Raw genomic sequence first — 16,122 nt, forward strand, 5'->3', positions numbered from 1 at the left:
TGCAGCAGGGCTGATGAAGATGTGAACAGGGAACAATTTGGCCACTGCAAAGTGATGTTTTCCTACAGTCTCTTCAAACCAAACAGAAAATTAAGGTGAATCGGAGGACAACTTCATTCACAATCCTGTGTGGATATTTCTACAAAGACACCCTTAATAACTAGGGAATGAGAGCTTGCTCACTCCCCCCGCCCCAAAAAAAAACCCTATATGTGCATGAAAAGAAGACTCATTATTCAGTTTGAAAATTTCCATCAATGTTAGCCTTTGGGGGAAATGCACAAGAGACTTTTAGTTTGGAATCACTTAGAAAGGATAACAGATCCTTAGATTAAATATCCAAGAGTGTGTTTTCATTTTTTTTAATATCTCAGATACCAAAATGAAGAAGCCATCATTTCATTACTGCTTGGGGATAATGGAGCTGTGTCCAGTGAGCACAGTTCATGTGCATCTTCTAAACAGCAGTGATGGAAAAAAAAACGTTCTGTCTGTCTATCCTTTTATTGTTTCTTCATTCAATTGGCAATAATTGAACATGGGCTGCATTATAGTATGCTATGCCCTAAAGAGATGTAAGAGACTTGAGAAACTTCTAAGAAAGTTTCCTAGAGAAGATATATAATCTGTCTCAAAAAATGAATTATTTTGGAAGAATCTAGAGACAAGAGGAAGATTTCTTAAGCCTGATAGAAAAACACAGTTCTCTTGATACATTTTTCTTTTTTACCATTGAAGTGAGGAGCATATTTTATAATTAGAACTCCATGAATTTTTTGTCTTGCTCTTTTGTGAAGGAAGACTCAGATAAAGAATGTGTTTTAAAAAAAAGAGACAGCCAAGCAGTTAGCTTGTGTGCAACTATAAACACTCATAACATACACTTTAGTTTTCAGAAAGCTGCCATGCTTCTCTCTCCTAAATTTGGCTTCTTAAATTCCTAAGAAGCAACGCAGGAAATGATGGATGTGGGCCTCAGCTTTGCTGCAATTCATTCATGGCCCCACACGAGGGCAGACTTGCCACAGAGAGAGGCCTCTCTTCTCTCCACAGCTTCCCTGAAAGAGTGCAAGTCTGTGTAGACCATTCGGGCAAACATCCAGGGCTCTTGTGCATTTTTCTAGCTGCGTGCCATGGAAGTAGAATTTCCTCACGTCTTAGACATCACTCATAGGGTGAACACACAGCATCTTTGAAAGTCCAAATTGCATGGCTAAAAAAGCATGTCCTTTTAAAGGCCTTTTATTTTCTGAGAAGGTGTATGGTAGTCAAATGATTCTCCATCCTTGTAGGAAGTCTAGAGTCAGGCCAGTGTAGAGCCATGCATACTGATTTTATGGAAGGGAAGTTTATAATATACAAACAAATCTGAGCACTATACATTGTAGCTGAGCTGTAACAGGAACAAATTAGGTTTACCTAATGCTGCATTGTCTGCCATTTATATAGACACACACAGACACAGACAGACAGACAGACAGACAGACGGACACCCACCCACACCCACACCCACCCACCCACCCACACACACACATGTGCTCATGCACACACACAGGAAACTCAGAAGACAATTTTGCAAGCGTCTTATGACACTTGTGCCTTATGAGTCAAAAGTACACAGAATTAAAGTTGAAACCTCAAACAACTCACAGGGGGTCCAGGAGGTCCAGGTTTCCCAGGGGGTCCCTCGCTGCCCTGCACAAGATATATAAGCCCAGATGAATGGCTTGGGCACTTCCACTCCAGATTTGTGAACCAGGTTGTTCAAAGAGTTATCTCTTAAAATTACCATGGGCTATCATGTTACCTCAGCCTTGCATTCTTTTTCTACCTACCTTACTCCTTGACCTGGTAAAATATATTTCCCCACTCCAGGAAAGTGAATACCTCTCTTCAAGCTGGATTCTCGCTGTGTGAGCTCCAGGGAAGGGCTCTTAATTTCATTGGGGATAGACAAGCTAGGTGACCTGTTCTGGGCTTTGAGCACAGTGGGGTTATTTTGTCCTCCTATGTGCACATGGGGAATAGGGTAGAGCTCATGTGCAGATTGCAGGCACTGAATGTGGCTCTCTGGACCAGCCTTCACTCTTGGCTTCACCTCCACCATCTTCTGCCTTTTAGAACCAGAGAGAGCATTCTAGAAAATCTAACCAAAGTATCAAATTAGTTAATATCAAACTCGACACCCCGGTGAGACGTGTCTTACTGAGTGGAAGCCACTTTGGTATGATGCTGTTTTAGGGAAGTGTTCTCTTAATTTAATTTATTGATACAATTTCAATAACATTAGGTTTCTGCTTATAGGAGACATAAATTGAAAACAAAAGGGGCTACAATAATTGCTTACTATGGAACAATAACTCTTATGTGATTTTGAACTGAAACTTGAAAACTGATTTTTACAAAGCAAAGAATCGTTACCAGTTCATAGCAAACGATTGTTGCAGCCCCTCTGGCATCTCACCAGCTGTTCCCATAACTGTGCATTGTTTGTAGAATGGTGTCTTTCATAACATATTCTATGCTGTGTTTATCAGGGACAGTGACAACACATGGTTAACTGGCAGAGCATCCAGAGGGACTAACATGTAATGTCCAGGAATTTTGAGGTTTGTTAGTCCTCTTCCAGAATTTGGCTGAAGAATTTATTTCAACACTCTGTTTTCTAATAACAAAGGGAAACATCACAAAGCATATATTTATCAATACAAATAAACTGTAAAATTTCTCACTCAATGTACTGCCTGAGAATGCATACACTGAGTAAGCATGCTGTATCTTCCCCAAACCGCTCTGATGGCCGCTGTCTCCCTAAGACACCCCTGTGCTCTGCTGACTGCTGGCAATGTCCTTTAGAGCATTACATCACAGTTCTCATGAGTCAACAGTGTGTGCCTATTGAGAATAGTTCTTTTCTTTCTTCCTGGCACAATTAGAAGTCATATTCTCATTTATGCCCTCAAGCTCATTTCAGTGTGGAATTCCCATTAACTTCAAAGGCCAATCTAGGAAGTAATAATTTTCATAGAAAATAGAGAAGAAAAAAAAAAAAAGGCTGGTGGAGCGGAGAAAGATTCTTGAGATATTAACAGGATACAAATGTGCTGTGGCTCTTTAGAACAAGCACATTGTTTCATTTCAGTGTCCTGGGGATGTTTTGCTCCTTGACACCACCATGCTCCATTTTGTTCAGGGAGCTGGTATCCTGGCAAATGTGCAGGAAGATGTTAAGTAGCTTATGTGGCCCCTTGGCTTTATTTCCTTAATCTGAATAGCTGTACCTATTCCCCATTTGTTAAGGCTGTGCCTGGAATGTCACTGCCAAGCCACTTTAGGTCTTACCCCAAGGCAGCTTGAGATACTCCTGTGCTGTTGGTCTTCCCTCCCAAATATAGCACATCTGTCCAGCTGGGAGCTGTGGTAGTTAATCTTCACGGCCGAGTGGCTGAGATTTAGAAATCACCATGGAAACACACCTCTGGGTGTGTCCATGAAGACATTTCCAGAGATGTACAGCAGAGCTGGGGAAGACCCACCCTGAATGTGGACATCGTTGTCACACTGGCTGGAGTCCCGACTGAATAAGAGAGTAGAGCACCAGCATTCACCTCTTTCTGTTTCTGCCTGCAGAATCAGTGTGACCTCAAGATCTCCTCCTCCCATGATCCTGCCACTATAATGAAATGTAGCCTCCAACAGTAAGCCAGAATAAACCCTTCCTACTTTTGGCTATTTTCTCGGATGTTTTGAAATAGAAATTAAAGTAACCAACACACTCTTCCTCCCAAGGAGCATGTCTTTAGTGAATTGCTACTGTGGCCTTCTAGGGATAGCATTTACAGATTGTCTCACAAGACCTTTGGTTATTGTTCATGGTCTTTATAGCCAGTAAGGCATCTGGAGCCAGAGAGCTTGTTCAGAATGTTTGGGAACTTCTCCCGCAAACCTATAGCATGAATCCAATTCATAGGGTGATGGATTAGATGGGCCCTTTGGGAGACAGGTCACAGGGTGGAACTTCCATGAATGGGATCAGTGCCCTTATGAAGAAGCCTAAGGGAGCTGAGTTACAGTTGAACTTCAAAAGGACTCATTTAGAACATGCCCTTTGTGAACAAGAAAATGGGCCCCACCAGCTGCCAAAACCCTCAGTGCTTAGGCTGGGAACTTTGAGACTATGAGAGATGCTGTTTAGAGTCAGTTTATAATATTTTGGTATAAAACTCCAAAGAGATGAAGGCTCAGCTGTAGCTGTAGCTCTCTGGTGCATTACAATCCAGCTTACCTATATCTCTTTAGGAGCCTTGGACCAGTCACCTTCCCACATGGACGGATGCTCCAGCCTCTGCATCCAGTTTGGATTTTCTATATCCCACCCCTGTGTTCTCTCATCTTACTTTCCTCTAGGAACACACCTCCTGTGTTCAAATTCACTCTTAGACCAGCATCTTTACCAGTGCACCTCATGAATAACCACTTCCCAACACCATTTGCTCTTGTAGGGTGCTCTTTTTTTTTTTTTTTTTATCTCTCTCCATTTTTCTTTATTAAGAATTTTCTACTCATTCTACATACCACCCACAGATGCCATCTCCTCCCTCCTCCCATCTTCCAGTCCTCCCTTCCAAGCCACTCCACATCCCCACATGCCCCAAATCAAGGTCTCCCAAGGGGAGTCACTAGAGCCCGGCACACTGAGCCTAGGCCAGCCCAAGCTCCTTCCCACTGTACCAAGGCTGCGCAAGGTGCCACACCACAGGTACTGGATCCCCAAAAGTGTATGCTGATCTTGGATGCATGGATTTCTCAGTGAATGGTCTTACCTTACCCCACCCAGGCCCCATTTTCCTCTGTACCTTGTCACCTTTTGCTCCAGTAGGACCAGGGTGTCCAGTTCTTCCTGTTAAGCCCTGTGAAATGGACAGCTGAGTTTGTTATAGAACCAACAAGTCAATGGTCAAAAGGTATTGGAAGCTCGTTTCTAAAACTTACCCATTTCGAAGGTCATTTGATCCTAATTAAATCAGTTCTACAAGCTTATATTTCTTCGGGCTGATACAGCAGCTGTATTCTCCTGATAAGCCTTTGGAAGGGTAAAATTTCTGTCTGTGGGTTTTTTTTCACCTTGGCCAACCACATTTAATGACCTTAATTGGAACCTTTTGACACACTTAAGAATTTAGTCTTGCTGTTTAAATGGCAATTTACATAACATTATGTCTTTCTAAATGAGGTATAATTTTGGTAGCGATCAACATTTTAAATACTCTAAGACTGGGCAGAATTAACAATGTGCATATTGAGTTATGTGATCTGTGTTGTTAAAAGGAAAACAAAAATAATTTTAATTCTTCTTGGAGAATAGAAGTAGCAGTAATTCTTGTGGTTTCTTTTCCAGTTCTCTTTCAAACTTTTAAGTTTTACTATATAGGTTTGTTTGACATACTGAGGGGCAGGCATAAATGATAAACTTTTAATTATGGCAAATCCATGACTCAAAACATCCAGGAATGATCACACTCTTATTTAAGAGATAAAAATATTCAATTGTCTCACTTATCCAGAGGGCCTGATCCAGCTGGGGGCTCCACAGCCTTTGATTCATAATTCATGTGCTTCCTTTCGTTTGGCCTTTTGTCCTGTGCTTTTTCCAATCTTGGGCTCAACAATTCACGCTCTTACAAGTCCCTCCTCTTTCTCAACAATTGGACACCTGAAGCTCCACCTGGGGCCTGGCTGAGGATCTCTGCATCCACTTCCATCAGTTATTGGATGAGAGTTCCAGCTTGACTGTTAGGGTGTTTGGCCATCTGATCACCAGATAAGTGAGACAATTGAATAGCTTGAACTGTTTGGGAGGCATCCAGGCTGTGGGACCAGGATCTGTCCTTAGTGCATGAGCTGGCTGTTTGAAACCTTGGGCTTACACAGGGACACCTTGCTCAGCCTGGAAGGAGGGGACTGGACCTGCCTATACTGAATCCGCCAGGTTTAAATGAATCCCCAGGGAAGTCTTGGCCCTGGAGGAGATGGGAATGGAGGGGAGGGGATGGTGGGAAGGTTGGGGTGGGGGCAGGAGGGGGGAGGACAGGGGAACCCATGGCTGATGTGTAAAATTAAAACTCAAATATAATAATAATAATAATAATAATAATAATAATAATAATAATCCAAATTAAAAAAAGAGAGAGATAAAAATAGCCAGGCGGTGGTGGTGCATGCCTGTAATCCCAGCACTTGGGAGATGGAGGCAGGTGAATCTCTGTGAGTTTGAGGCCAGCCTGGTCTACAGAGATAGTCCAGGACCAGCTCCAAAGCCACAGAGAAACCTTGTCTTGAAAAACCGAGAGAGAGAGAGAGAGAGAGAGAGAGAGAGAGAGAGAGAGAGAGAGAGAGAAAGAATTTACTGGCATAGAACCTTTAAGAGGAGGAAGAGACAGAGAATTAAAGACGTCAACTGGGAGAATTAATTTAGCAAGGAAAACACATTGTTTGGGACCAACTTCTACAAACATTGTTTGTTGGTCTGAAACTCAAGTGTGATTGTGTGTTCTGTGTTTTATCTGGCAATTGAACTTTAGGATTGCTTAGTATTAAACACTAAATAAGAGATTGGGTTTGGCCGGTAGGAACTGATAACAGATTCTGTTCCAGGAAAACAAGATAACCCAAAGGCCATATTGCTGTGTTCAAAGGGCAGTGAAACAGTTTTTTTTTTTTTTAAATTCAGATATAGGAATAAAACAAATTAAAGCTGATAATCTTTGGCCTGTTATTTTTCTTTAGAAAATTCTCAGTTTATGTTGCATCTGAATGTCTCTTCCAAGGTTAGTACCAAAATTTATAACTAAGGGGAGAATGTACTTGAGTATACACCCAGTTTCTGTTTCCAATAGAGTGGGAGGATGCTCTTTGGCTTGGCAAAAATTCTGACAAGAAGTCTCTAGGACAGTAAGCAGGCTTAACTAATCTTAGATGAAAGTTGGAGGTGCTGAAGAAGGCTGTTTCTAGGCAATGGCTGATCTACAGAGAGATATGGAGCATGAAAGGCAACAGGAATATTATTAATACATCTTGTATCATTCCTCCAGGTATGACCTGTGAGGAGAATAGTCTTATCAAATACTTACAGGGGGTCCAGTTGGGCCAGGAGCTCCTGAGAGGCCAGGAATTCCTTGAAGACCCTGGAAGAAATAGTTCCTATCATAAAGGTTATTGCCAGGAACAAATCATTTTTGCAATTCAAATATTTTTATTACTGAAAATTAATCATAGAATTTAACTAATCAAGAAACTTAATATGCACAACTTATAAATATCTACATAATTAAAAAAATTATCTGTATGGGTGTTTGCCTAGATGTATGTTTGAGTACCATGTGTGTGCCTGGTCTGCAGAGGCCAGAAGAGCACATTGAAATTGGAGTTACAGATAGTTGTGAGCCACCATTTGGGGGGCTGGGAATCAAACCTGGGTTTTCTGGAGAGCATAAAGTGTTCTGAGACATCTGAAAGACCAGAGACATCTCTCCATTTCCTAAATATCAACTTCAGAGAGTAAGGGTGATAAGCTAAAATGCCATGACATGGAATCTGTAACAAAGGTAATTTAATATGTTTGGTGACTCATAGACCATTTCTGATGTTCTACATCCACAAACCAGCAGTAGTTGTCATTGAGAACTTTATACTACTAAAGCTGGAAGTGCAGGCTTTGGGTTGGTGTAGTGCCAGTAGAGAAACACTTGCTTAAACCAAAGTTTCATCCAGCTACCAGTAAAGTAGAAAATGTTTTATGATATGTTTAGGTTATCTGTTCAGTTCATTACAAGAACAAAAATTCTCTGTGAATTTAACTGTAAAATTATGGCTTAAGCATCAAAGAGAAGGTCTTTGCCCCTCTTCCTTGGATTAGTAGGACAATTATTAAATGGGAAAGACAAAAAATCTGGCACATTTATTTGTACTTGGGAAGAAATGCGTAAGGTAATTTTATTTCTTTACCAGGTGTTCTACTACAGGGTATTAGTTGAATAAATCTCATGAAACCCACATTATGGAAAGCTTTACAATTACTAAATCGCTGTTTAGAAAACCAGTGGATGATACAGAAAAATAGAAGTCATAAATGTTACATAGTGTAGAAGCTAAATTATTAAATGGTTAGCTATGTGTTTTTTAAATGTGAGAATGAATTTTCATTTTATCAGCCCAAATAGATCGTTTTTTTGTTTTTTGTTTTTTTAATTTTTGAGGTTTGAGAACAGGTTTGTTTCAGAATTCTGGATTTTCTGGTATTTTTTTCCTTTTGCATGGGTAGCTGCATCCATTGTGAGTGGTGTGACACAATGCCCCTGGTATCTGCAGTAGCATTTTTTAGTGACACATAAATACTTCCACAGCTGAGTGTGATGTTCTGGTAGGACAGAGAACACAGACCAGACCTGTGTCAGTTTGTGTCAGGTGCATTTACTCCCAGCCCGAGTGAGTTTTCCAGGATTTTCAGAGGGTTTCTAGGGTTTGGATTATGGGTCATGCACAATACTCTCATAACCACCTCAGTGTGTTGTGGAAACAGACAGGAGTTTTAGGATTTTTATGCTTTTTGTGTCTTTGCCAATTTTTCTATAAGCAGTTTAGATCATTTTTTAAATCAGAGAAAATAAATTAATCACCCTTTTGTGGTTTCAGATTAACGTGAAGTGTGTCAAGTTCTAGACTGAAGGGCTGTGCTTGTAGCTCAGTGGTACAGCACTTGCCTAGTGGTCACAAAGCTCAGGCTTTGTTCTCCAGCAGTGCAAATGCCAACCAACCAAACAACAAGACCCAACTTCTGGATGAATGATCCCATTCTTTCAAGATTTAATCTCCTTTATTGGATAGAGTATTCTTTTTACACTGCCTTGATATTATTTATTATAATGGAACTCCCCCTACTGTTTTTAAATGATGAATTTTTTTACTTATACAAAGGGACAGTGAAATGACTGTGGTAAAGTGGCTGCATCTTTCATGAGACGTCAACAGGACCAATCTGGATCGTGGTTCTTTTTACCAATGGGCTTAAGAATAAGCTCTGTGTATACAATACCAAATGAGACCACATATCATTTCAGGTTTATTCATGAGGTGCTGTAGTGGTTGAATGAGAATGGTTTCTATGGGCTCATATATTGGAATACTTGGTCCGTAGCTGATAGGTAGTGGAACTGTTTTGGAAGGATTAGAAGGATTGGCCTTGTTGGAGAAGGTGTGTCACTGGGGGTGGGGCTTGAGGTATCAAAAGTCCATTCAGGCCAAGTCTCCCTCTCTCTGTCTTGTGCTTGTAGATAATGGGCAAGCTCTCAGCTACTGCTCCAGCACCATGCTCTTCTGCCTTCTGCCATGCTGCCCACCATGATGATTATGGACTTACTCTTTGAAGCAGTAAGCACGCCCCCAATTACGTTAATTTTTTAAGTAGCTTTGGCCATGGTGTCTCTTCACAGCCATAGTAACTAAGACAGGGATGATGTGAAGAAATACTGAAAGAATCTCCTAGAGTGTGCTGGAATAATACATCTTGGGAAAAATCTTCTGTGTATTTGTTTTAAAGAACATAGTCACTCTTTCTTCAAGATCTTATCAATACCATTGGCTTACTGTATGTTTGCATTTACACATACATGTGCATGTGTGGCCCATTCACGTTACTATGATGGACTGGCTCTCTTCATTTTCCTAGTTTTACTTTTACGAGTTTATAAACAAATTCATAATTTTGTAAGCGGAAAGGAAAATTTTCCATTGGGAATGGTACTTTTCAACGACTGAAGCTTATGCACATGTATCATAAATTTCTTTATCTTAAAACATCTACATTTCCCATATTTTTCTGCATGTACCTGTTTCATATATGCATGTGCACATGTCTTCCTCTTTTTGCTACTTTAAGTCTCTACTTTGAATGAACCAAGAGATGCTGAGTGAGGTTTTAGATTGTCTAATTTGTAAGCATGGAACTCATTAACCTTTGATAGCCGCATTAAACTTTAAAATAGACTCTGCTGCATAAGTGAAAAGCATGATTCTCATCAGTCTCTCTCTCAGCTCCCTGAAATTGTGTAATAAGAGTGAAAGCTGCTATGGAGGCCTAAAGGACGATAAGACGATTTTGTAAGACAAAGATGGCCATTCACGAAGACAGATACTCAAGACCAAAACAGTCAAGTTAAGCACACAGTGCCAAATTCAAACACAAATTAAAATCCATTGTATAGGTATTCAACCACCATTTGTATTCTTTATGATGAATGGTATTTCATGTCTTGTTTGTCATTTATTATTGTAAAATATTATATGGAGACATAAAGGAAGGGCAGGATCTGTGCTCTGTTAGCACCTTGGCAAGTTGATGCCGAGTCATCCAACATATGTATATGAAGAACCTGGAGGAGGCCACTTTTCAAAGAACCACAAATGAGTGATTCCTCTAACTTAATAAATTTAATTGAAGATTATAAAACTAGAGCTCTCAAAGATTTGCTCTTCCCTCTGTACCTCTTCCACTGAATGAGCAACAGCTGTCTGTGGTTTTGTAACAGTAGAGACAACGCATGTTCGTTAAGAGAGTACGATCTGCTGGCCAGTTGGTTAACATTTGATTCACTTAAACAAATCAACAAGGTATGTAACTAAGGTAGTCTCTGAGTCCAACTAGATAATGCAATTATGTTTGCTGTTATTGATCTGTGTGGAAACCAAAAGGTATACTGTCTTGTTCCTTTCAAAAGGCTGGACTGAGTCAGTATGTTGGGCCAGGTTTATTCATATTATGCTTATGATGTGGAGGACAAGGGAAAAGAGCCTCCTGAACTCTACTGAGTCCTCTGCAGAATTTTGTTTGGTCCATGTCAAAGAGTACACAAGAGTACCTAGGAAAGAACACACTAAAATATTAATGAATATTAACCATGGGCTCAGCTCACCAAAACAGCAAAATACCCCCAGAATCAATAACATTTAACGACTAGTGAATGTAACAGAGTAACTTACAAAAAGATCAAATCGTGATTATTTCTCAATCTTTTTTTTTTTTTTATTACCTTTCTCATTTGCCTCTAAAGCCCACATCTTGAATCTGCCTGCCTGTTAAAGCCCATTACTGCACTTATACTTTACTGAAACCTTCTGTGGAACTCCAGGAAACAAAAGCTCATTAATTCTTACTTGTTTTCAAAAACAAAAATGCCTTTAATGTTTTATTTATAAATGAAAATAAATGTTGTATTTCTTATTCTTTAATTTTTTAACTTGGAAAACAATCCCAAGGAAATCTTGAAGGTTTCTAGAACACAATGAATATCAATAAAAACAATAATAAATGCTGATAACTTGTAATGTGAAATACAGTTCTAACCAGGAAAATAGATCTATCTTATAGTGTCATAATTTCCCACACAACCATCAAGGTTAATATATGCCAGATGGCTTTCTTACTTTCATTAAGAACTATTAGCACCCAAAACAGTTTAAACTAACAGCAATTCATCATTCTAATTGGTTTTTCTAAGAGTTAATGTGAATTATGCAGGGCAAGAATGATATCCTGAGCATCACTATGGCTTATAGTCAGAAAATCACATATTATCTTAAAAACATGTTCGGTTGGGTGCTTGGTCCTGGGGTGGGTGAGCTGTTGACCTGAACTAGTCTGCATAGATCCTTAGCACAGTTTATTTCTCCCAAGTGTTTGAAAGCTGAGCAGAGACACAGAGAAACCAAGATTGTTAACATTCAGTCATGGTACAGAGTTATCTCCTGGCTCTTGGCTGGACTCTGGAGCTGCCCTTAACTCTATGCTTGCACAGCATGCGTATGCTTGCATGGTATATGCTTTCTACCTCTTTGCTACCCTGAGATTTCTGTTAGTGAATTCACTCTTCTTTCTTTTCTTGTGAGAACTAGGATAATTACCTGCTACCTGAAAATGGAAACCCCGTAACTTTCATATTAATTATTAACCTTAATTTTGTGTCTCCACATCCAGACCACTAGAGATAAATGTGCATCTATACCAAAATGTGTTATTTTAAAACATCTAACTATACTTGGTTTCCAATGGTCTTGGTATCAAACATGCATTAGTGAAAACTCAGTGTCTTTCCTTCATTGAATCAATCAGAGAGAAGCAGAAGCTGACTGTTTTATCAGAGAATCTCTTACCTCATCACCTTTCTCCCCATGAACTCCAGGGTATCCCCGCTCTCCTTTGCTTCCCTAAAAAGACAGTAACTTCAGCTGACACTGGACCATTTCAGTATTATTTGAAACAAAAGAAAGAAATCTCCCATCATAACACTTAGGGTATGTCATTTGGACAGGGTCAGGGAACAAACCAATAGCATGTGCAAATGGCCTTTGCCCCACATTGCCAAAGTAAGTTTCATATGGAGTAGTGCATTTTAAAAATGGGATTATCTAGTTTTCATGTAGCTGAGAATCTCACAGAGGGACAGAAGGTAATTCCTTACCTTTGGTCCCTCTCTGCCTGGAACTCCTGGAGGACCCCGTGGCCCTACATCGCCCTAGAAGACAGAGTAGAAACAGCTGCAAGAGGTGTGTGCACATTCAGTGGGTGTGCACACTCAGTGGGTGTGCTGTAGGACCCTCAGGCATGCCACAAACTTCTCACCTTCCTGACTGCAGAATCGTATTTCCCAGGTTCCCCGGTGCCTCCTGCACCCCCTTTGCTGCTTTTCAGCCCGGGGACATTGGCTTGACAGTTGCCACAGAAGTTCTAGAGTGCATAAAGACAACTTAACTGAGAGGCTCACAAGACCTGTTTATGAAGCTGAGGTTTGATCTACTTGAACCCTTGTCAAATGAGCAACTGTGAGGCTACTCTACTTGAAGAGACTTGTCTGTCCAACTTGAAAGATGGCTTTTTGAGGTAAACACTTGACAAGCCTAATTGGTAATCTTCATTTATGATACTGGTGAACTTTTGCTTAAAAACAAAACACCACACACACATCTCTGATGCCATTTCAAAGGAAAATCCCAAATAAATAGTGAGTTTGTCACTGGAGGCATTCTTGGGAAGAATGGGAACTTGAGAACCTTGGACCTGACCCAGATCCAAGAGGAGATGGGAGCCCTCAGTTGTAACACCATTCTGCTGACTTCACAGTCTTCAGGAGATCTGCAAAGGCTCAGATCTAAGTGTCTACACTCCTAAGACAAACCAAAGTCTTATCACGTAGCTGGGGAAAATGTCTGTGAAAATTAAAAAAAACAAAATAAAACATCGGAATAAAAATATGACCAGGAAAGACTAAGGACCACTGAGGAAGGGCACAGGTGACAGAGTAGGAAAACAAAACAAAACAAAAACACAAACAAAACAAAACAAAACAAAAAAGCCAAACCAAACCAAAATACCAAAACAAAACAAAACAAAACAAAACAAAAAACCACCAAAACAAAACAAAACAAAACCAAAAAAACCCTCCTGTTTTCCATTGTTTTCAGTAGTGGGAAGAATCATTGAGCAGAAAAGGAATGGAGATTTGCCATTGATGAAAAGTCAGTGATAGAGTAAAGTAATTCATAACCAATATTTTTGACCCAATAAATATCTGGTTCCCAGAAATTTATTTCTTAGCACATAACTTGGTGTGTTGTTGAGAAGATTCTAAGCCAATTTGCCTCAGATATGCTGGATTAAACTCTGCAATGGTTCTTTCTAGGGTCCAAATGTGTTAAAAGATACCAGAATCATGTATATAGTTTATCAAACAATTATATAACCTACGTCATTTCATGGGACTGCCACACTGATAGAAGAATTTAAAAATACACATAAAATTCATAGAACCACCATGAGGTGGGGCTCAAGAGAATCAAGAGAGCCTCCATATTTCAAAATGTATGAAAAAGATGAATTATATATATATGTATACATACACACACACGTATATATATACATATATGTATATTTCAGAAACATTTTCAGACAGATGATTCCACTAATGATTTTAGTGAAATAGTAAAATAGGAAAAAAAATTAAAAATGATAAAGAACGACAATTGTTTTAACTCAACAGAAACTTCTTAGATTCATTTGATCTTGGTCTCATTTTCTTCAGTTAGATAAAGCAAGGGAAACTGATTTCAATACAGGTTCTTGAAAAAAATGACTCAGTATTATTTTATAGAAATGATTAAGATGCATTAATCATTAGCTGATGCACAGTCTCACTCTAAGAGAACCTGGCACACAGATTAACCTAGAAGGCCTGGGAGGGATGGTTTGCTTTTCGCATTATGGCAGCTTGCAAACGGCTCAAGACAGGGAGCTTCAGTTAGTGGACTGGCTTACACGGTCCAGATTCAGCATTATGTTACTAAATTGCATTCACAGGTCAATCTCTAAACCAATTCTTGAATTTGGGGTTTGGTTGGGGCTACTTGTTTCCCCTTCTCCTGTTGAATAAAGCTCTTTGGGATCACGCTTCCCTGTCTGCTTCCCACCAGCCCGCTCTTTTGTGAGTCAGGCCCTGACTGAGCTGATTCTGGGATTGGAAGAGTAGTGTGGTGTGTTAGAGGAGGCTTCCCTGGTAAGACTGCCATTTCCTCACATCCCTGAGACCCCCCCCCCCCCAGGGCCTGGTTCTCCTCTTAGCAGGGTCTACTCAGCATGTTGTCTGTTCTCTGAGTCACCCTATATTCTGTCAGAACATTCAGTTCTGGTTAAGTCTACAAATTTCTCATTCTTCAAGAATTCAAATATCTAATTTCTACAATCTTCTCAGTTATAACATTATTGCTGTTACAAAGAATCCAGAGCTTAATAACCAAGGACATGTATTTCTATGTCAACCTCACACTTTTTAGTTATATGCCTGGGCAAATTACTTAGCCACTTGGGACTTCAAGTATCTTCAATGAGTGAGAATTACACTCCAGACTGAGCTTATAACATTTTGGTAAAGACTAAATGTGAAAGAAATATGGAAGGTTGCACTGACTGGCATATAATTATAATTCAATATGAGAGCTCTCTGAAATCCTTACAAATAATCTGTATTATAAGAAAATGCTACTTTTTTTGAGTTCCTAATAACCCCTTTAAAAAGTCTTGATATTAATACTTATATTTACATATTTTTTCTTGAAAGTAGACCTTGTCTTTTGATGGATTCAATGCTACAACTCTTCACGTTTACATATAAGTCATTAGGCAAATCATTAGAATAAACACCAGTTGTATAAGTGAAATTACCTGTGAAGTGTGAGTGGTGTGTGAATGCAAACATGTTCTGTTCATCCAAATATAGGAAATATAAGAGTAAAATGAAGGGCTACATTTTCATTTGAGTTCACAAGCTCTTACTAGACTGCACAGAGACAATATATACATAGCCTTATCCATTACCAGATCCCTCACTCTTACTGAGAAAACATAGCAAAGTATTTAAGAAAAAAATGGTAGCCATAGTGTGTGTGTGTGTGTGTGTGTGTGTGTGTGTGTGTGTGTGTGTGTGTGTTTCTGCACAGTTAAGGCTGGACTGTAACTTGCTGTCCTCCTGTTTCAGCCTCTGGAAGACTAGAATTACAGGTGTGTGATACCAGGTTTAGCCCAAGCTACTTCATGGAGTAGATAATCATTAGTGATGATTTTGTTTAACAGGGTAACAGATATTAGGGAGTTTGTTGGCTTTGGAATTTTATAGCTCATTTTGTAAACTTCCATGTTATAAAAACTCAATCTGTAAGCTAGTGGCACTGATTTTTATCTTGATACTGACCAGAGATGACAGTGTGGCAGACAGGCTTCGGGGCAGTGAGCCAGAGTGGGTAAGAGACAGGAAGAGAAAGCAATTGCTGCAGAGGTGGCAGGGTCTACTTAAAGGTATCAATGATGTCACCCTTCCTGCATTTCATCTCAATCCTGCCTTCCCCCATCTCCGTCTCCACAATGTGAGAGCCAGAAGGAAGGGAGAGGTAAGATTGGTGTAAATGCTGCAAGTTATAACAAGACATGTGCATTTTTCTCTCTTAAATATTTGCTAACATTAGAATTTAAATTGCTTTATTGGGCCGAACAGTTCATTAATTCTATCTTTGGTAGAAAGTTCC

The 16,122-nt window shown here is 39.7% G+C and overlaps 1 protein-coding gene across 1 annotated transcript in view; it reads right to left on the reverse strand.

The window, feature by feature from the left end:
• The window catches only part of Col19a1 (collagen type XIX alpha 1 chain), a 331,952-nt gene that overhangs the window by 40,237 nt on the left and 275,593 nt on the right, over positions 1-16,122 (reverse strand). Inside the window, exons 31-36 of the mRNA XM_036167742.1 lie at positions 12,674-12,778; positions 12,513-12,566; positions 12,205-12,258; positions 7,131-7,184; positions 4,857-4,910; positions 1,651-1,695 (exon numbers count right to left, since the gene is read on the reverse strand). Coding sequence (XP_036023635.1) covers positions 1,651-1,695; positions 4,857-4,910; positions 7,131-7,184; positions 12,205-12,258; positions 12,513-12,566; positions 12,674-12,778 — 366 coding nt within the window. The remainder of the gene's footprint in view (positions 1-1,650; positions 1,696-4,856; positions 4,911-7,130; positions 7,185-12,204; positions 12,259-12,512; positions 12,567-12,673; positions 12,779-16,122) is intronic.

The sequence above is a fragment of the Onychomys torridus genome, chromosome 18 (assembly GCF_903995425.1).
Source record: "Onychomys torridus chromosome 18, mOncTor1.1, whole genome shotgun sequence".
NCBI lineage: Eukaryota > Metazoa > Chordata > Mammalia > Rodentia > Cricetidae > Onychomys > Onychomys torridus.